Source organism: Ipomoea triloba, chromosome 10, assembly GCF_003576645.1.
Source record: "Ipomoea triloba cultivar NCNSP0323 chromosome 10, ASM357664v1".
NCBI lineage: Eukaryota > Viridiplantae > Streptophyta > Magnoliopsida > Solanales > Convolvulaceae > Ipomoea > Ipomoea triloba.
The window spans coordinates 27,276,289-27,292,260 of record NC_044925.1 but is presented as its reverse complement, the minus strand read 5'-3'; the positions used below and the strand labels follow the sequence as shown (position 1 = coordinate 27,292,260).

The 15,972-nt window shown below is 34.3% G+C and overlaps 1 protein-coding gene across 1 annotated transcript; it reads right to left on the bottom strand.

Annotated features, from left to right (window-relative positions):
- Window positions 1–11,145: 11,145 nt before the first annotated feature.
- On the bottom strand, window positions 11,146–15,866 carry LOC116032454. Its single transcript, XM_031275022.1, has 5 exons — window positions 14,893–15,866; window positions 14,068–14,804; window positions 13,899–13,988; window positions 11,809–12,534; window positions 11,146–11,585 (listed from the first exon to the last, which is right to left on the bottom strand). Exons 1-5 carry the CDS (start codon window positions 14,981–14,983, stop codon window positions 11,514–11,516), a joined length of 1,716 nt encoding a protein of 571 aa, XP_031130882.1. The 5' UTR covers window positions 14,984–15,866; the 3' UTR covers window positions 11,146–11,513.
- Window positions 15,867–15,972: the final 106 nt, after the last annotated feature.

Below are 15,972 nucleotides of genomic sequence, written 5' to 3'. Positions count from 1 at the left end.
TTTTTTGAGTTTATATGCGTTTAGAGTTTGTACTATATCTTTTTCAATAACGGTTTCCTTTTCTTTTATCAATTTTATTAGAATCTTAGAATGCATATTTGAATTGGTAAATTTATATGCTTAGTTCTTGTCTATTTGATAGACTAATGTTTTTGTTTACTAATGGGATAACTGTTGTTATATCAATAATGATGAATTAACTTCCATACGTTATATGTAAACTTTGGACTTGTGCATTAAATTTGTATCAAGTATCATAGCATTATTGAAATTCATATATGAACTTTCACAATTAATTGTCTCTATTGTTGTTTGTTGTAGGGGTTTAAATTATTAAACAAATGAGTAGTAGATAACTTGCTCAATATTTGCTGAGAAGCAAACTAAATTCCACCTAAATGGCTAAATGCGACATAAATAAATAAATAAGCATAAATGAATATAAATATAAATAATTTTGTAAGAATAGAAATTAGTTTTTACAATTAAAAGAGGTGTGCAAAGGTGTAATTTTTAACTCACAGTTTGAGAAGTGCGGCTATCGAAATTGACTCAAACAAATGAGCAACAGATCACTTGATCAATAACCTGTTTTGAAAAAAAAATTATCAAGTAGGAAGATGAATAATATTTTTTTTCTGTATGTATTAACCTTCAGCTCACGTAAAGAGAGATTAAAAAAAACTGGAAATCTTTTGCTTGGTTTGAGCTATGGATATATGCGTTAAAAAAGTTGATAATCTTTTGCTTTCTTTGAGGTGTGAGGATATACGTGTACTTTTACACGATTTTTTTTTAAAATATAGAGATTTTAAACAAGTTGTAAACCATGCGCCCAAGTAAAAAAAGGTGACAATCTTTTGCTTTCTTTGAGATGCATGTATATGCGTGTACTTTATAATTAAATAAGAATATTTTTTTTAAACCATAAAGCTGCAAACCATGTGTCCAATTCTATAAGTTGATTAAATAATTTTTTGTTATATTTTTTAAGAGAAAATTGCCATTTTGGTCCAATGACTATTATAGTAATGTTAATTGCTATCCGTGACTTTCAAAAATATTAATTGCGTAACTTGACTATGCATTTTTTCTCAATTTTGGTCACGCCGGCCAAATTGACAGTCAAATGTGACTGGAAAATATTAATAGGTCAAACACTAAGGGTATTTTTGTCATTTTACTTTATATTATTTCATCTTCGTCGTCTTCTCCATTCAACTGTCGCCGTCAACTTGAAGCTACTGTCGCCGTCGACTTGAAGAGAGAAGCAGCAGCAGATCGAAGAAAGAAGCAGCACCCGTGGCTCTCTCGGCTCTCTCGCTGGTTGAACGAAGAAAGAAGCAGCAGCCGCGAATTTCTGTCACTCGGTCTTCACTGGTAATGGCGACGGAAAGAGGTATGGGAGTTGTCGATGAAGCAGAGTGGCGGCCATGGCAGTCCGGCGGTGAGCACCAACCAGCGACCCCGGGTCTCCCTCTCGAACTGCAGACCGACATCGACCAATAGCGAGCATTGGCGTGGCTCCTCTTCTCTGACGAGCTGGTTGGTAGCTTCAACCATGGCGAAAATGGTGGAAATGGATGATGTCGGTAGCTTCACGTCGCCTTGAAGCTATCGTCTCCAGCAACGATGGTGGGAATGGAAAATGTCGGCAAACATAACAAGAAAATGACTATTTTGCCCCTTCCAATTAAGAATAATATGTGATTTAATTTTTTCCGATCACTTTTGACCGGAAATTTAGTCGGCGTGACCAAAATTGAGGAAAAATGCATAGTCAAGGTACGCAATTAAAATTTTTGAAAGTCGCGAATAGCAATTAACACTACTACAATAGTTATTGGACCAAAATGGCAATTTTCTCTATTTTTTAAGCATGAAGTTGAACAATTTGTCAGGATCCGTTGTAAATTCTTTATATATGTTTGTGTCTTAAGTAATGATGTATATAATTATATATGTTTGTGGCTTAAGTAATGATACGACGAAGAACAATCATGCGACATACATATATATAAGCTATGAGTTAAGTAAATCGAAGATGAAATATACATATCACGCCAAAATATATAGATATATCAGCCTAACAATGGAAGTTCAGCAGTTTAGCAAATTACATGGATATCATTTGATAAGATCTCATGTCCTTCAAAATTATTGTTTTCACTTATTGTAGTATGGAAATTGTAAATTCGGAACTTAGCTTTTCATCATCAGTACAAAAGAAATACCTGAGCGTCCTTGTAGAAATTTTCTTTTTACGTAGATGTGATTCCACAATGGTTTTGTAAGAATTTTTTTTAGCAAAGGTTGTAAAAAATTTTTGGTATGGAAATGGCGTTGTTACAATGGCCATTTGTATTGAATGTTTTTAAAACTGTTTTTGGCATTTATTTCAATGTTATTATATATATATACATATATATATATATATAGTATTATAAGCTCTATGCTTGTAAGTGCAGCATGAGTCACGTGGTATCCCACCCTAAATGTCGATTTGTTCTTTAACCATAGTGAATTTGGTCGTCCAATCCAATCACTCCTATCATTTTGTTGTTGTATTCACCAAATAACAGGTTTATGCGATCCTATCTTTCTCATTATTGATGGTTGCGGCTAACTATTCCGACACAAAAAAAAATCCAATCACTCAATTTTTTTTATATATTTATGGTCTTCTTAATCTTGTCTTTTCTTAATCAGTATCAGATCCATAATTAAGAGTGCATAATGAGTCATGTTGTGGTCTCCCACCCTTATATTATAGCATTTTTTTTTTTTTTTTAGATCTTGTTTATGTTGTGGTCTCCCACCCTTCTATTATTGCATTTTTTTTAGATCTTGTTTTTGCTTTATCAGTGGAGTTGGTTTGCTTAGTGGAGGAGTGGGTATGCATGTTAATAATATAATATTGAATCCTAAATTATGTATACATACCATGCGGATATAATATTCAAAGAAGGCCCATGCAAATAGTGTCAGAGTTGTATTTAAGCAGTCTGAATTTGAACGGCCGATCATCTGCAAGGGCAAATATGGCATTCTGTTTGCAAAGCACATTCACAAAAGCACAAGGTACAAGAAATTCCGTCGAAAAAAGTCTTGGGCAAATTATAAGTGACTCTTTATATTATTTTAAGATAAATTACTCTAGACTGTAAAGGAATTGAGAAGAGTGAGTGAAAGAGAGTCTGCGATCTGCAACTCCATCTGTGAGGCAAAATGGCTGTCAATGAGGAAGAAAATAACACAGTGGAGTGGGTGGGTGGGTGGATTAAAAAAAATTAAAAAAAAAAGATGAAAGTGGAGTGGTTGGACGAAAAGACAAAAGGATAAAGAGGAAGAAAACAAAAAAAAAATGCCAAACTCGTAATTTGATTAAGATTTGGAATCCTGCTTGATTGTCCCCATGGCCCCCATTTTTTTTTTGTCGGCAAACTTTATGTATAATATAGAAAGCAGGCCCACGAGAGTAATTGAATATTTGTACTTAAGCAGTCGGAAAGTGAACGTCTGATAATCGGCAAGGGCAAATTAGATAGCTATTATTGCAATGTACAACAACATAAGCACAAAGTGCAATAAAATTCGCCTGAAAAATTCTTGGGCAAAAATAAGGTGAATGTAGAGTTGTGAATATGGAGTATAGGACCTGTGAATATAGAGTTTTGAATGTGTGAATGCATAACAGTGGTAATATAGTTACTAAACATATAATCATGTAATGTGTGAATGTGGAGTTTACAAAGTATGAATGTAAACCCAGGTCCACTTTGCAAGATGGACCTGGGTCCACGGCATAACAAATTCCCTCCAACCAAACACTGTAATTGCCAAATTCATTGAATTCCAATTCAATGAATTACAACTCCCCCAAATTACACCTAACCAAACAACCCCTTAGAGCAAACTCAGCTTAGTTCATAGGCTCAGTAAAAATCAAGTCTTTAAATCACTAAATCAATCACAAAATTATCATTCCTAAACTCATACATGAATCATGAGATACAGTAACTAAAAAAAAAAATCAGCCTTCCGAGTTAGAAACATTTAACCCAAGAATGAATTTTGGGGAAGAAGCCGGAATGCAGTAAGCATCAAACTATGAACATGAAGAAGAAGAAGAAGAATAAGAAGTGAACTGAAAGTTTTACCACCAAAAGCGAGATCAACAAATTTCAAAGAGGACACTTGTTTATGTGAATTGACTGTAAAAATGAAGTTAGTATTATTGAAAACGAAAAAAATAAACATTTCCTAATTAAACCTTAACAACGTAACTATTACTATTACAAGAAATGAGGAACATAAGATTCAAACTGTACAGGCTATAAAAAACAGCGGCCGTGGCTGGCGAGTTAGGTTGGAAAGTGGCAAGCCCAGGCGTGAAGTGCACTGAAGATACCAACCCAAACAACGAACTATTATTATATAGCTCCGTGCCTGACTTTAACCCATAACTATCACGTGGTCTCTCATCCTTGATGTCAGCTACATTAACGAATCAGACCAGTCGCCTGCTGGAGATCGAAGGAGCACCATCTCAGATCGTAGACCTCCTTCGCCACCAAATGCTACTGGTTCGCCGAGGCGAAAGCATCCGTCGGAAGATTTGGGAGACGCGTGCGAAAGTTGAGATAGCGGGTTTGATCTTACAAGCTGCTGCAAAATGGGTTGTTTTCTTTTGATTTAGGCAGAATGAAGAATAAGCCAACCACTCTTCCAAATAATGAAACCCAACCACTCTTATTTTGTTGTTTTTGTCTGATCTTCAACAAAGTCACTCCGGGGAAAGAAAACCAACTACTCCAATTGTTTTTGTTTTTGCCTTTGCCAACGAACAAGTATAAGCACCACAACCAGAAATAATTCAACCACTCCAATTTTTTTTTTAATTTTTTTGTCTTTTTTTTCTTGTTGTTTGCTATTTAATATTGAGCTATCACGTGGTGGCCTTCAACTTTTAACTGCCCGTTCGTCTTTTTCAACCGGAAATTGGCCGTCCGATTATCGGCAAGGGCAAAATAGGGTACTAATTATGCAATGAACAACAATAGAAGCACAAAGTACAAAAAATATCGCCTGAAAAAGTGCTGGGCAAAAATTAACTCGCTCTTTATATTATACATAGATATATATATATATATATATATATATATATATATATATATATAATTAAAAATGTTAAATTTTGTCATATTGGGAACATAACAAGGTGACTGATACACCTGTGATGGAAACTAGAGTTCGTAATAGAGGTTTAAAGGTGTTAGATGACCCACTAGAGTGTTTAGATACACTGTTATATTGTGAAACGATATCGCTAGTCGGATGGCTCAATGCAATTCGGGAGCAGAATTCTATAGGAATTTGTTGGGGTCATCCCTCTCTTTTAGTCAAGAAATTAAAATAGATATTATTAATTGATAATTCAATAATAGCTTGATATATCATATTCTTCCGATAATATAGCTATTACTCTTTCCAGAGGAATAATTTATTCTTAATGAAAAATAGTATTAAGGCCTTTTTTTTTTTGGTATTGGAAGAACTAATAACTTTCCTATTGTTTGTTGCTATGCAGGTACAATAGTACGTAGTATAGGGTTATACACTTATTTGATGTACAAGTTAAACACCCACTTGCATAGAATATAGTAATTCAATCTTTAACCAATCTAGCTAACTAAAATGTTGGGCGGAGGTACTGCGGGCATACCCCGACATCTTATCATTGAAACATAATATTAACATTAACTGATATTCAAGTATAAGAAAATAATAAAGTTACATATTCGTTATTGATTATAATTTTTTGTGTAGTGGTAAGTGTTTCATATTATCATTACTATGCAAGTTAAGATTGACTTTTGGCATAGAGGTAGTTTGATCCTAACATAAAACATCTTAGGTTATATAGATTGATTGATTATAGTATACTTTCTATGAATAGCTGGTTTTAGTGGTATTGACATCACTATTTTTCTTATAACTATATTTCCATACATAACAAAATTTAGGTACTTTAGAGTCAACTAGATCCTCCTCAGTCCCCCCCACCACCAAAAAAAAAAAAAAAAGAAATTAAAAAAGGGCAATTCATCTTAAATCATCAAGAGTGATAGATACTAAAAAAATTACAACACAATAATAAAAATATAATATTTCAAGTCATCTATCAATAAATTGATTCACTCTACAATAGATATAGATAAACTTAAGCGTCCAATCTCGATCAATCAACTCCTAAACAACATCAAATCATCAATCATTTTACAACTTGACCCGCATTGATCACCTCTCTTACTAATGCATTGGATCACAAGTAAATTTTAAGATTTTAACAAAGTTTTAATAAAATTGTTTTGCATATATAATGAAAGTTTTTGAAAATTTTATGACATTTTATAACACTATACTGTATTTGTATCTTCATTGCATTTTAATTATAACATTAGACTGTATTTGTATCTTAGTTTAGGAAAAAGGATAATCTTCCAATTTTATTTTTTTTTTGAAAACATCTTCCAATTGTTTAAATACTTGTAATAATTAAAACAAAAATTACAATTTCATTAAGCATAATACAATTCATAATTTATATTTCTTTGAAAATTTATAGTGGTCCCTCAGCTTGTCTCTCAAAAGAATCAAAACTTTCTTTTGAATCTTGATCGGATAGACACACACCATGATTGTTTTATTTATTTATTTTGTGACTAAAGAAATTTGAAGTCATTCATTAAATAAATTATACTTCTATTGTGAATTATATATTTATATTTTTTTGTCTCATTTTGTGTGTCTGATTTGATTAATGATATTTGGTTGGAGTTATTTTTAATTCAATTTTTTATAATATTAAGTTTAGTATTAATATACAAAATTTATATAAATTAAAATCTACACTAAAAGTACTATTAAACACACACAAAAATAAATTTAAAAATAAGTAAAAAATAATAATAAAGAAAATAAACAAAGAAAAAAATTTGATTTGATCAATGAATAGTAAGTACGACAAATAAAATGAGCTAGACCGAAGGAGTATTACACAATAGAGGGTACTCGAAAAAAATGATACAAGAGAAGTAAATTGCACTTGTAAGAATATTATGTACAACATACTACTCAATCATAATCGAAAAAATATTGACAAGAATTGAATTCATAATCTTTATATACAAGAGTCATGCTATATTTACTCTATTTTATGATTATTATTAATATTTTTTTTTCTTTTTTAATTGTGGGGATGGAGCAGACAAGGGGGGCGGCAGGGAGCTGAGGAGCAATCGTCGCCGCCGCAAATTCTTACGTTGGTTGTTTAATCCTAAAGAAACAGCAACCAAAATTAAAATATTTATTTTATTATTTATTATTAGTTTAATAAGTATAGGGATCAGTCAGTCCATATGACCATATATAGGAGTATAGGACCACAACCCATCCATCTTCAATTCTTGATACATATAATATATGCATACAATAAAATAATAAACATTAATATAATTACTTTGTAAATAAATAATAATAATTCTAGCTTAGTAATCCCAACTTTCTTTAACTATATATCTGGTTGTTGACCAAGGTCTGATAATTTATTTGTTTTTGATTCTCTTAGGGATTATACATTTGCATATAATAATAATAATAATAATAATAACAATAATAGATAATTAATCTATATATATTGATTGCATGCCAAACCTCTAATTAATCTTAAGATTTTTTTTGAAATATTCATATTTTACAAGTTTGAAACTTTGAATCTTAAATTTAAGATCTTAGCTTCTGCCTTGAAGGTTGGTAGAAGAGGTAAATAGTGGGATATGACTAAATTAACATACAATCGAACTTTACACATTGTAGCGGCTAGCAAAGTAAAATTTATGAACTTATTTTGGATTGGTTGATCTGTTGAGTTGTGACCTAGAACCAAACGGTAACAAAAAAAAAAATGGGTAACAAAAAAAACCTGTAGCCATTACCCTTAAGTGTGCGCAACATCACATGGTAAATCTCACTGTTGTGTAATAACTCGCAAATCACACATGAAAGGTAAATCTTATTATGAACATTCTGTGCAACGGATTTGACTAAAAGAGAGTACGCTGGTAAAATTATGAAACTATAAATAAATAAAGAAAATAAATTGGTGCAACTAGTACAAATGTACAATGTATATAGGCTTAAAAAGTTTTCAAAGTAGTTAATGGTAGACCGTACGAGGACCAATCGGCCGGCAATTAATTAATTAAAAAGCTGATTAGCCTGCCTAAGACGGCTTAACAAAATGGTAAAATTTGAGACCCCTTGACCTAAGTTAGAGGTTTATTTGTTTTCAAAAAAAAGTTAGAGGTTTATTTTTATTAATAATGAAAATTATCGTTAATTAGTTAGTTCTCTTTCGTATACAAAGACTTTAGTTCCCATTCATTTATTTCGTATATTTATGGGTATTATTAGTTTTGTTACTTTTGGTCCAATATGAATTTATTCCATTATTCCCAACGTTGAAACCCAAAACCTTGTTAATGATACCTTTAATATCATCAACTTGATCTTCTACAAGTTTTCAAGTATAAATAAGAAAAATACATACATTATATATTCTGCCTCACATGGGAATGCATCCTTAGGGTTTGGGGGTTGGTCCATGTTATACTAGCTAGTACCTAGTCTTAATTATGATCTCTATATATGTGCACGAGCCACACCCTCAAATAATCTATTTATATCACGTAGGTTGATTGACTTATTATTATTATTATTATTATTAAAGATTTTTTAAAATGTCAATATAATAATATCAGTAAAGTCATATATAGGTAATAGAATTTAACACAAAGTTTCAAGTTTAACTTCTTGTGAAAACAATATATTGAACTTCTCGATTTGAGTCAACCAATTATAGGTAACCTAGACACACACACACACACACACACATATATATATATACCTTCTTATGATTATTTACCAATTAGGGTCGCAATGCTATATTTACTTAGAGCATGCATTCAAATAGCGATTATGAATTTTTTTTATAAATTAAAGTATTTTATACTTGTATTGAGTATATATTATCGGCACCATATAATAAATCCCTCTCTAATGCTAGGATTTCAATCTTATATTTATTCAGTTTGGGAGATTGGAAGGACAAACCTAAGAAGCATAGGTGGAATTTGACAAGCTAAGCCGGCCATACGGTGCCCAACTTGAACAAGACTGTGGTCATTAATTCCTTTTTCAACTAATTCAAACTTGGAATTCAATTGGCTTGTAATTTTTTGCTTAACACCATAAATTTATTTTGTTCGATAACAATGTTTTTTAAATTAAAAAAAAAAACTAAATTGCAATATAATGTTATGATACAATTTTGTTTTACATATCAAGATTTAAAAAAGTTGTTTACAATTTGAAAGAAGATACATGTTGGATGTCAAATTGTCAATTAACTAAGGAGGTATGGAATGGCTAGATTGTGTGAACTATTCTAAAAGTATTTAAAATTTATGAGTTAGTTGAGACATATCTCCCGATTTATATTATTCACCAATTTGTACAGTAGGAGCAATAGGGTCCTTAGGGTTGGGGTGCAATCATTTTAGTAACTAGCAATCTAAGGCACCAAGTATTGGAAATTTTTAGCAAATTAAAAATGACATTTTAAGTGATTATTTATGATACAAATATATGGGAGGTCAACTTCCGATTTGGATCAAGTCAAAGTAGATTTGGGTTCTTCGAAGTTAAACGAAGGAATTGATATATTGTACATTCAAAACGGATAATGGATAAATGAAAAATTGATTATCAAAGTATATTCATTTAATTTGAGTTGGCAAAATGGAGATGGAAAGACTTGGAAGTAGCTTTTGTCCCATATTTGAATGGGAAATGAGCTTGTACTAGTATATATACAATTACCTTTTATAAGGAGTTTGAATTGTATAACATAAAAGCTCTCCTGCGAACCTGGGCAAATCAAATGGCAAAATGAACCGAGCAGGCCAACACCCCACCTTTCCTAGAATCATGTTGTTAATTCTAGTCAATTTTCTAAATTAATTTCAATTTAATTTTTTGAATTAACGGTCATAATCGTTGTGTTAAATTTCATATTAAATTGTCGGTCATCAGGAGGTAACGAATCATTTTTAAAGAAAATGTGTGTTACACACAATTTGAATTTTCTTCTTCTTTTTTTTGGTACTATTCTCGTCGACTTATTCATTCTTACGGATAATGAGCAGATTGTTAATGAAACTACAAAACCGAAAGTCAAACATTTTTCTGAAATAGGATATCGGATACTGTTGAGGGCTAAAGAAGTATACACCAAGACGTGTGTTAGTGTGGTCAATCTCTGCTATAAGGATGGCCTACATCTATATCCTATAATACGACTTATCTACTTATTGTAGACATCAGAGGAACCTATTCTATTTAACATTCAAAGAGCTTTAATTAGCATGAGATATGGATAGATAGTCATCAAATATGTTGAATGCCTACTTGCATTGGGTGTTATATCGAAATTCCAATGCCCGACATGTTCGGTAACATTGAAATCGTTTTCAAACAATCAAATTTTGAATTACTCATTGAAATATTACATTCAAAATACTTGTAATATTGTATAGAAATTAAAATTTTTATGGAAGTATATGTCAACATACACTTATTGATTGAATCTTTATTGGACTAACATTTTAGACGTAGAAAATAACACCAAAGCGACATAAACCGTTGGTGTCCTTTTGACCTTGTAATTGTATTAGTCATGTGATTGTTTATAGAGTATGACCATAAAAAGTATTGAAACATTCTCACGTATTACCTACTCTAATGGGCTGTTTGGTTAGATGTAGTTGCAACTCAATTACAACACAATTCTTTGGCCACCTGAATTATAGTCTTTGGTTAAAAGGAATTGCAATTTCTCACCAAATTACAATTTCTTTCCCCCATAATTCTTTCCATCCAACATAATTCCATGAAATCTTTCCATCCAACATAATTCCATGAAAGAAGAAACTACATTGTGATATACATCTTTGGAAAAGTGAAAATCCAAGTGCACAATGGTGATGAGATCCATGCCCTAGGTGACTTTATGTTTTGTTAAAGTACACAAAAAAAAATAACAATAATTAATCAATTAAATCTACAAATTTGAATGACTAGAGCCAAAAACAGGGCAAACCAAGAAGGAATTATCAACTAAACTAAATAAAACTGAAATAGCATTTCAAAATCCTGTGTTTCAAGAACAAAAGAAGACCAAAATCCATAATCAGAATTGGACCATAGAAAGCTTATTTCTACCTTTATGTCCATAGAAAACAAGGCTCTTCTTACCACGCTTCCTATTCTACTTAGATTCTTAGCATCCTTCGATCCATCTAATGTCATTGAATCAACAAAAATGACCAGGAAAAACATCAACTCACAAAATTCCTGTCAAGCGGGGCAATAAGAGATACCACAGTCGCCATTCAAGAGTTGAGCGTCAGCATAAGTCTTGGCTGTACTCCTAAAATTTTCAACGGCAGATTTGAGTTTATGTACTGCATAAAACAGGAGGCCCTTTAGTATTACCCAGGATACACGTTTCATATCTTGCTAGCAAAAAGGTTGGTGTGGTTCTAATTCTATAAATATCAAGTGTTAATTCAGAAAACGCAATTTATCAGCCATTGCTAATCAGATTACCATTACCATAAGTATTCAAAGGAACTGTAAAGGAAAGTTTCCTGCTATTTTTGCATAAAGAAGAGCTGTTAGGGTTACCTTTGTTAGGTCTCGGTAGAATGTACTGATCTCCTCTTCAGTGAGACCTCCCTCATCAGCATTTTCCTCCCAACCCAAAGAGCGCAGAAATGCAGCCTCTTCCTCTGAAATTGCATCAGGACTGGGATGAGTCTTACCATTCTTAAGCTGTTTCTGTCCATCAATTGCATCGCCTTTGCCAGTGTCTTCATTGGTATTGTCAACCGGCATGATTCCACTAGGATTATCATATGATGGGGCATCTTGGGCTTGAGTAGTAGGTGTGGCTGAAACTTCTGGGGCTGCAGTATCAGATACAGCACCAGCATCACCCATAGATTTCTTCCTCATAAGATTATTGAAGAATTCATTTCGGCTCCTCTGAGCTTGAGCTTGAGAAGATAGTCGCTTCTCGGTCACTATTCGTGAAGGCTTTGGCTCAGCAGTAGGAGAAACTGGGTTGTAGGTTGGTCTCTGCATCGTAGCAACTGGAGATAGCATAGGTTTTAATCCCTTCGTATCTGGGTTTGGGTCTACACAGTTACTCACAACCGAAGAAACAGTATTCCTCTCTCGACTCGGCTTGAGGACATGAAGCTTTCCAAAACTAGACTTCTTTAAAGCATCAGTAGTCCCTAGGGCCCCACTTCGTACAGAGTTGCTTGCAACATGAGATGATGGCAAGGGATGGTGCTGCTGCCGCTGCTCTGTGACCTTAGACTTGATCTTATCCGAAGGACTCAGTGCCTAAAATTAACAATAAGTAGATAATACTCTTACAAGATGTGATGATGATGATAATAATTAGTTAAACGACATGATCGGTATTACTTATCAAGCCAAAATGGACATGCATAACAGATTACATAACCAATAAATCAGTTAAAATGGACAACCAAGTAGCAAAGCAATTGGTAAGGATATCATTACAGATTAGACATTATCAAACTAAGAAGAATCTAGCAATGGAGATATAAGTTTATCAAATACTCCGTAACATTCAAGCATATTATGGCATTCCTTTCTGCAGGATGACAGCTACTGGCAGACTTTCACTATTTCAAATTTTCTTATCTTCAATAGTGTTGTTCTCATTCATGTGTCATCTAACCAAAAGATATCTGGGTATCTGGGCTTCCCAAAAAATTCCCATCAACAATCTGGTCCCATCAAACTTTAGACTAAATATTCCAACTCTCCTGTAATTCTCCAACTTTTCACGGAATATTCCCCATCCCTTTCTCTCTTTTTTTCTCCCCATTCTCCACCTCCATCATTAGTGTTGTTTAGGAATATTGGTAGCTAAAGCTATCAAATTGTTTGCCACTTCTTATGGAGCACCACAAGCAGAAATTTCAAGGACAGACCTATGGTCAAATAGCACTAAAGAGGCAGATCTCCAAGACATGTTACAATGCCAGAGTCCAGTGAAGAAACCCAAACTCTACAAGGCGAAAGTGCACCCCCTTATTGAGTAGACTACCTTCAATAAATGCAGTGTCTATGGAAAGCGAGTGAAAATTTAAAATGAGACATATTGGGGTGCCTCATTGAAGTTACAATTTTCAGCATGATTTAGATGCCAACATAGAACACCAGGACCAATAATCTATGCATGGTTAAAAAACAAATGCTTCAACAAAAAATTGGGTGCATAAATAAAATGTGTATATCAGATCCTTTATTCGTTCTTCTTTATTGCTGCATGTGTATGCTGTTGAATTTTTGGGGGATGGGCCCCTCACGCTCTCTTCAACTTTGCTCTCTACAACCAAACCTCAATGATCTTTCTAAGCAATTTCCATGCTCTCTAATGCCACTGTACTATACGAGGATGCACAAAAAGCATGACTTCTTTGGAGATAAACTTAAACATGCACAGCATGTCCGACACCATAACTAAAGTATTTTGTCTCACACACTCCATCCAATGGCCATGACAAGCCAGTACCATGTAGAGCTAAATCCGTTGTAATAAAGCCATGGCAAAACACTTTATATTAAAAAATAAAATAAAATAAAATAAAAGAATCTTGATAAGCAAACAACAAAGGTTACAAAGAGATTAAGCAACTAAATTATTTTAAATTAAAAATAATAACAACTCATACCGAGATTTTGGGTGCAGATGGAGTTACAGGAATTAGTATCCTAGACTGCTTAATTGCTAGGTCTTCAAGCCTCTGATTTCCATTAGATAACTGTAATTAAATAACCAGTACATGAGCACAAGAACATTCTAACAGATGATGTGTAGCATAAAGCAAATGCCAACCATACCTGCGAAGTACTCTGAACACTGCGAGGACTTTTTGCCACTGCTTCAGCCATATTAAAACCAGCACCAGCTGCTGTGCTCAAAGTTGGAGTGGCAAAAGGAGTAGCAAGTTGAACAGATGAACAGCCAGAGCCATCACTTCGGGTTGTTGGAGGAGGAACTTCAGCCAGAGGGGATGTCCATTTATCACCATTCTTAACATCTGGGAGAGATCTTGTTGTGCTTGGAGTTGCAGCACTCACACCGGGAGAGCGGACCCTACCAATCCCAGTAGGTGTTTGCATTCCCTCAGCACCACTCAACAAAAAACCTCTTTCGGATTCAGATCTATGCAGAGTGTTGGAGAGACCATACTTATCAGGCAGACCATTCCAATAACTTGTGCTGTTATTTTCACCATTGCAGGAATTCCTCATCAACTTCTCACCATGTCTCTCAGAAATCATTAACTGTGAAGGCCTAAACCCATCCTTCTGAGTCCTACTCCCGGAATTTTTCCTTGATGTATCAGGCGGCTGCACAGAATTCTCATATTTATCCCTATACCTGTCCCTACTATAATGACGGTTCCTTCCAAAATTACTGTAAGACCGCTGGTGATCAGAGCTGCTCCTGTTGGAGCTCCGTTGCAAATGAGATATGGCAGCATGATCAGCAGAAACCGGCCTCCCTACATCATAACCAGTACCATTTACAGATGATGACTTCCCTCTCGTAAATTTCGATCCTTCAGAAACACCTACAAAGCAAAAGGATATATCAAACACAATGAACAATCATAAACTTTTATAACTAGAAAATCAGCTAAAAACATCCACTAAACTCACCTAATTGCAATGAGGAAGCAGAACTGCTAGCCGGTTTATTCCCAAGACTTCTCAACCACTCCGGTGCTAATTTAGGCTCACTTCTTTCCATGACAAGCACCAAAACTAATTGCTTCCATACAAAAGTAAATTGCCCTCGACGTGTTAAGTGTTAACACCAAATTAACACTTCAGACTAGCCACCAATACATTGGTGTCTTGGCAATATTAACCCAAGTTCTTTACACTGTCACCAAGGCTATTCCTCTCCTTAAATTATATATATCCCGAGTTCAATACACAATGATTTCTTCCATGATGTGGAACAAATAAACTCCTCACTCGCTTCTATAGTCCTTTCAGAGTTTCAGTCCCCAATAAAATTCGTAAAACACGCCAGCATACCAACACAGCAATAGGCCAATTCTCAATACAAAGAAACACAAAGTATCCAACCACCGATTCGATTTAAAAAAACAGAAATAGTTAAAACCCTAGAACTAACAACCATCAAAAAGTAGACTAATGTTCGATTCCCAGATACGCAATACCCCGCAAAAATAACCCCGGCCTTCCAGAATGAATAATCAAGAACAATCGTATACCCAATCTATTCAATAAAATTACAATCCGAATCGAACCCAGACCTCGGAATCGCCAAACCTAGTCGTTCTGATTCTCGTTACCAGGAATTACGAACGAATCAACGGCGGGGCCGGAGCGCAATACTCCGGGAGACGGAAAATTCAAGAAATTCACAGAGCTTGGGAATTCCACGACTGTGCGTGTTTGTGTGTGTGTGTGTGTGTGTTCGTGTGTGATGGCCAAAGTCCAATCGCTGTGAGTTTTTGTAGAGAGAGAGGAGGAGAGAAGGCAGGAGAGCAAAGCACGCCCGTTTCGATTGCGCCGTGTTGAAGGAGGAGTTTTGTAGATATAGAGTCAGTGTGTGTGTGTGGGTGTGTATATATACGTGCAGGAGAGAGGAGGAGAGAAAAATTAGAGGCTGGGAGAGAGATACTAAAATGGAAATTGTTTTGTGCGTGTATAGGGTAGGCGGTAGGGCCGCTTGGGGGGTGGGGGGTGGGGGGTGGGGGGGGGGGG

Bases quoted from the DNA above. Each gene is read 5' to 3' on its own strand.
- LOC116032454 (XM_031275022.1), bottom strand. From the start codon at position 14,983: ATGGAAAGAAGTGAGCCTAAATTAGCACCGGAGTGGTTGAGAAGTCTT. The intron at 14,805-14,892 runs GTGAGTTTAGTG...TTTGCTTTGTAG, and splicing joins TGCTTCCTCATTGCAATTAG to GTGTTTCTGAAGGATCGAAA. The intron at 12,535-13,898 runs GTATGAGTTGTT...TGTTAATTTTAG, and splicing joins CATCTGCACCCAAAATCTCG to GCACTGAGTCCTTCGGATAA.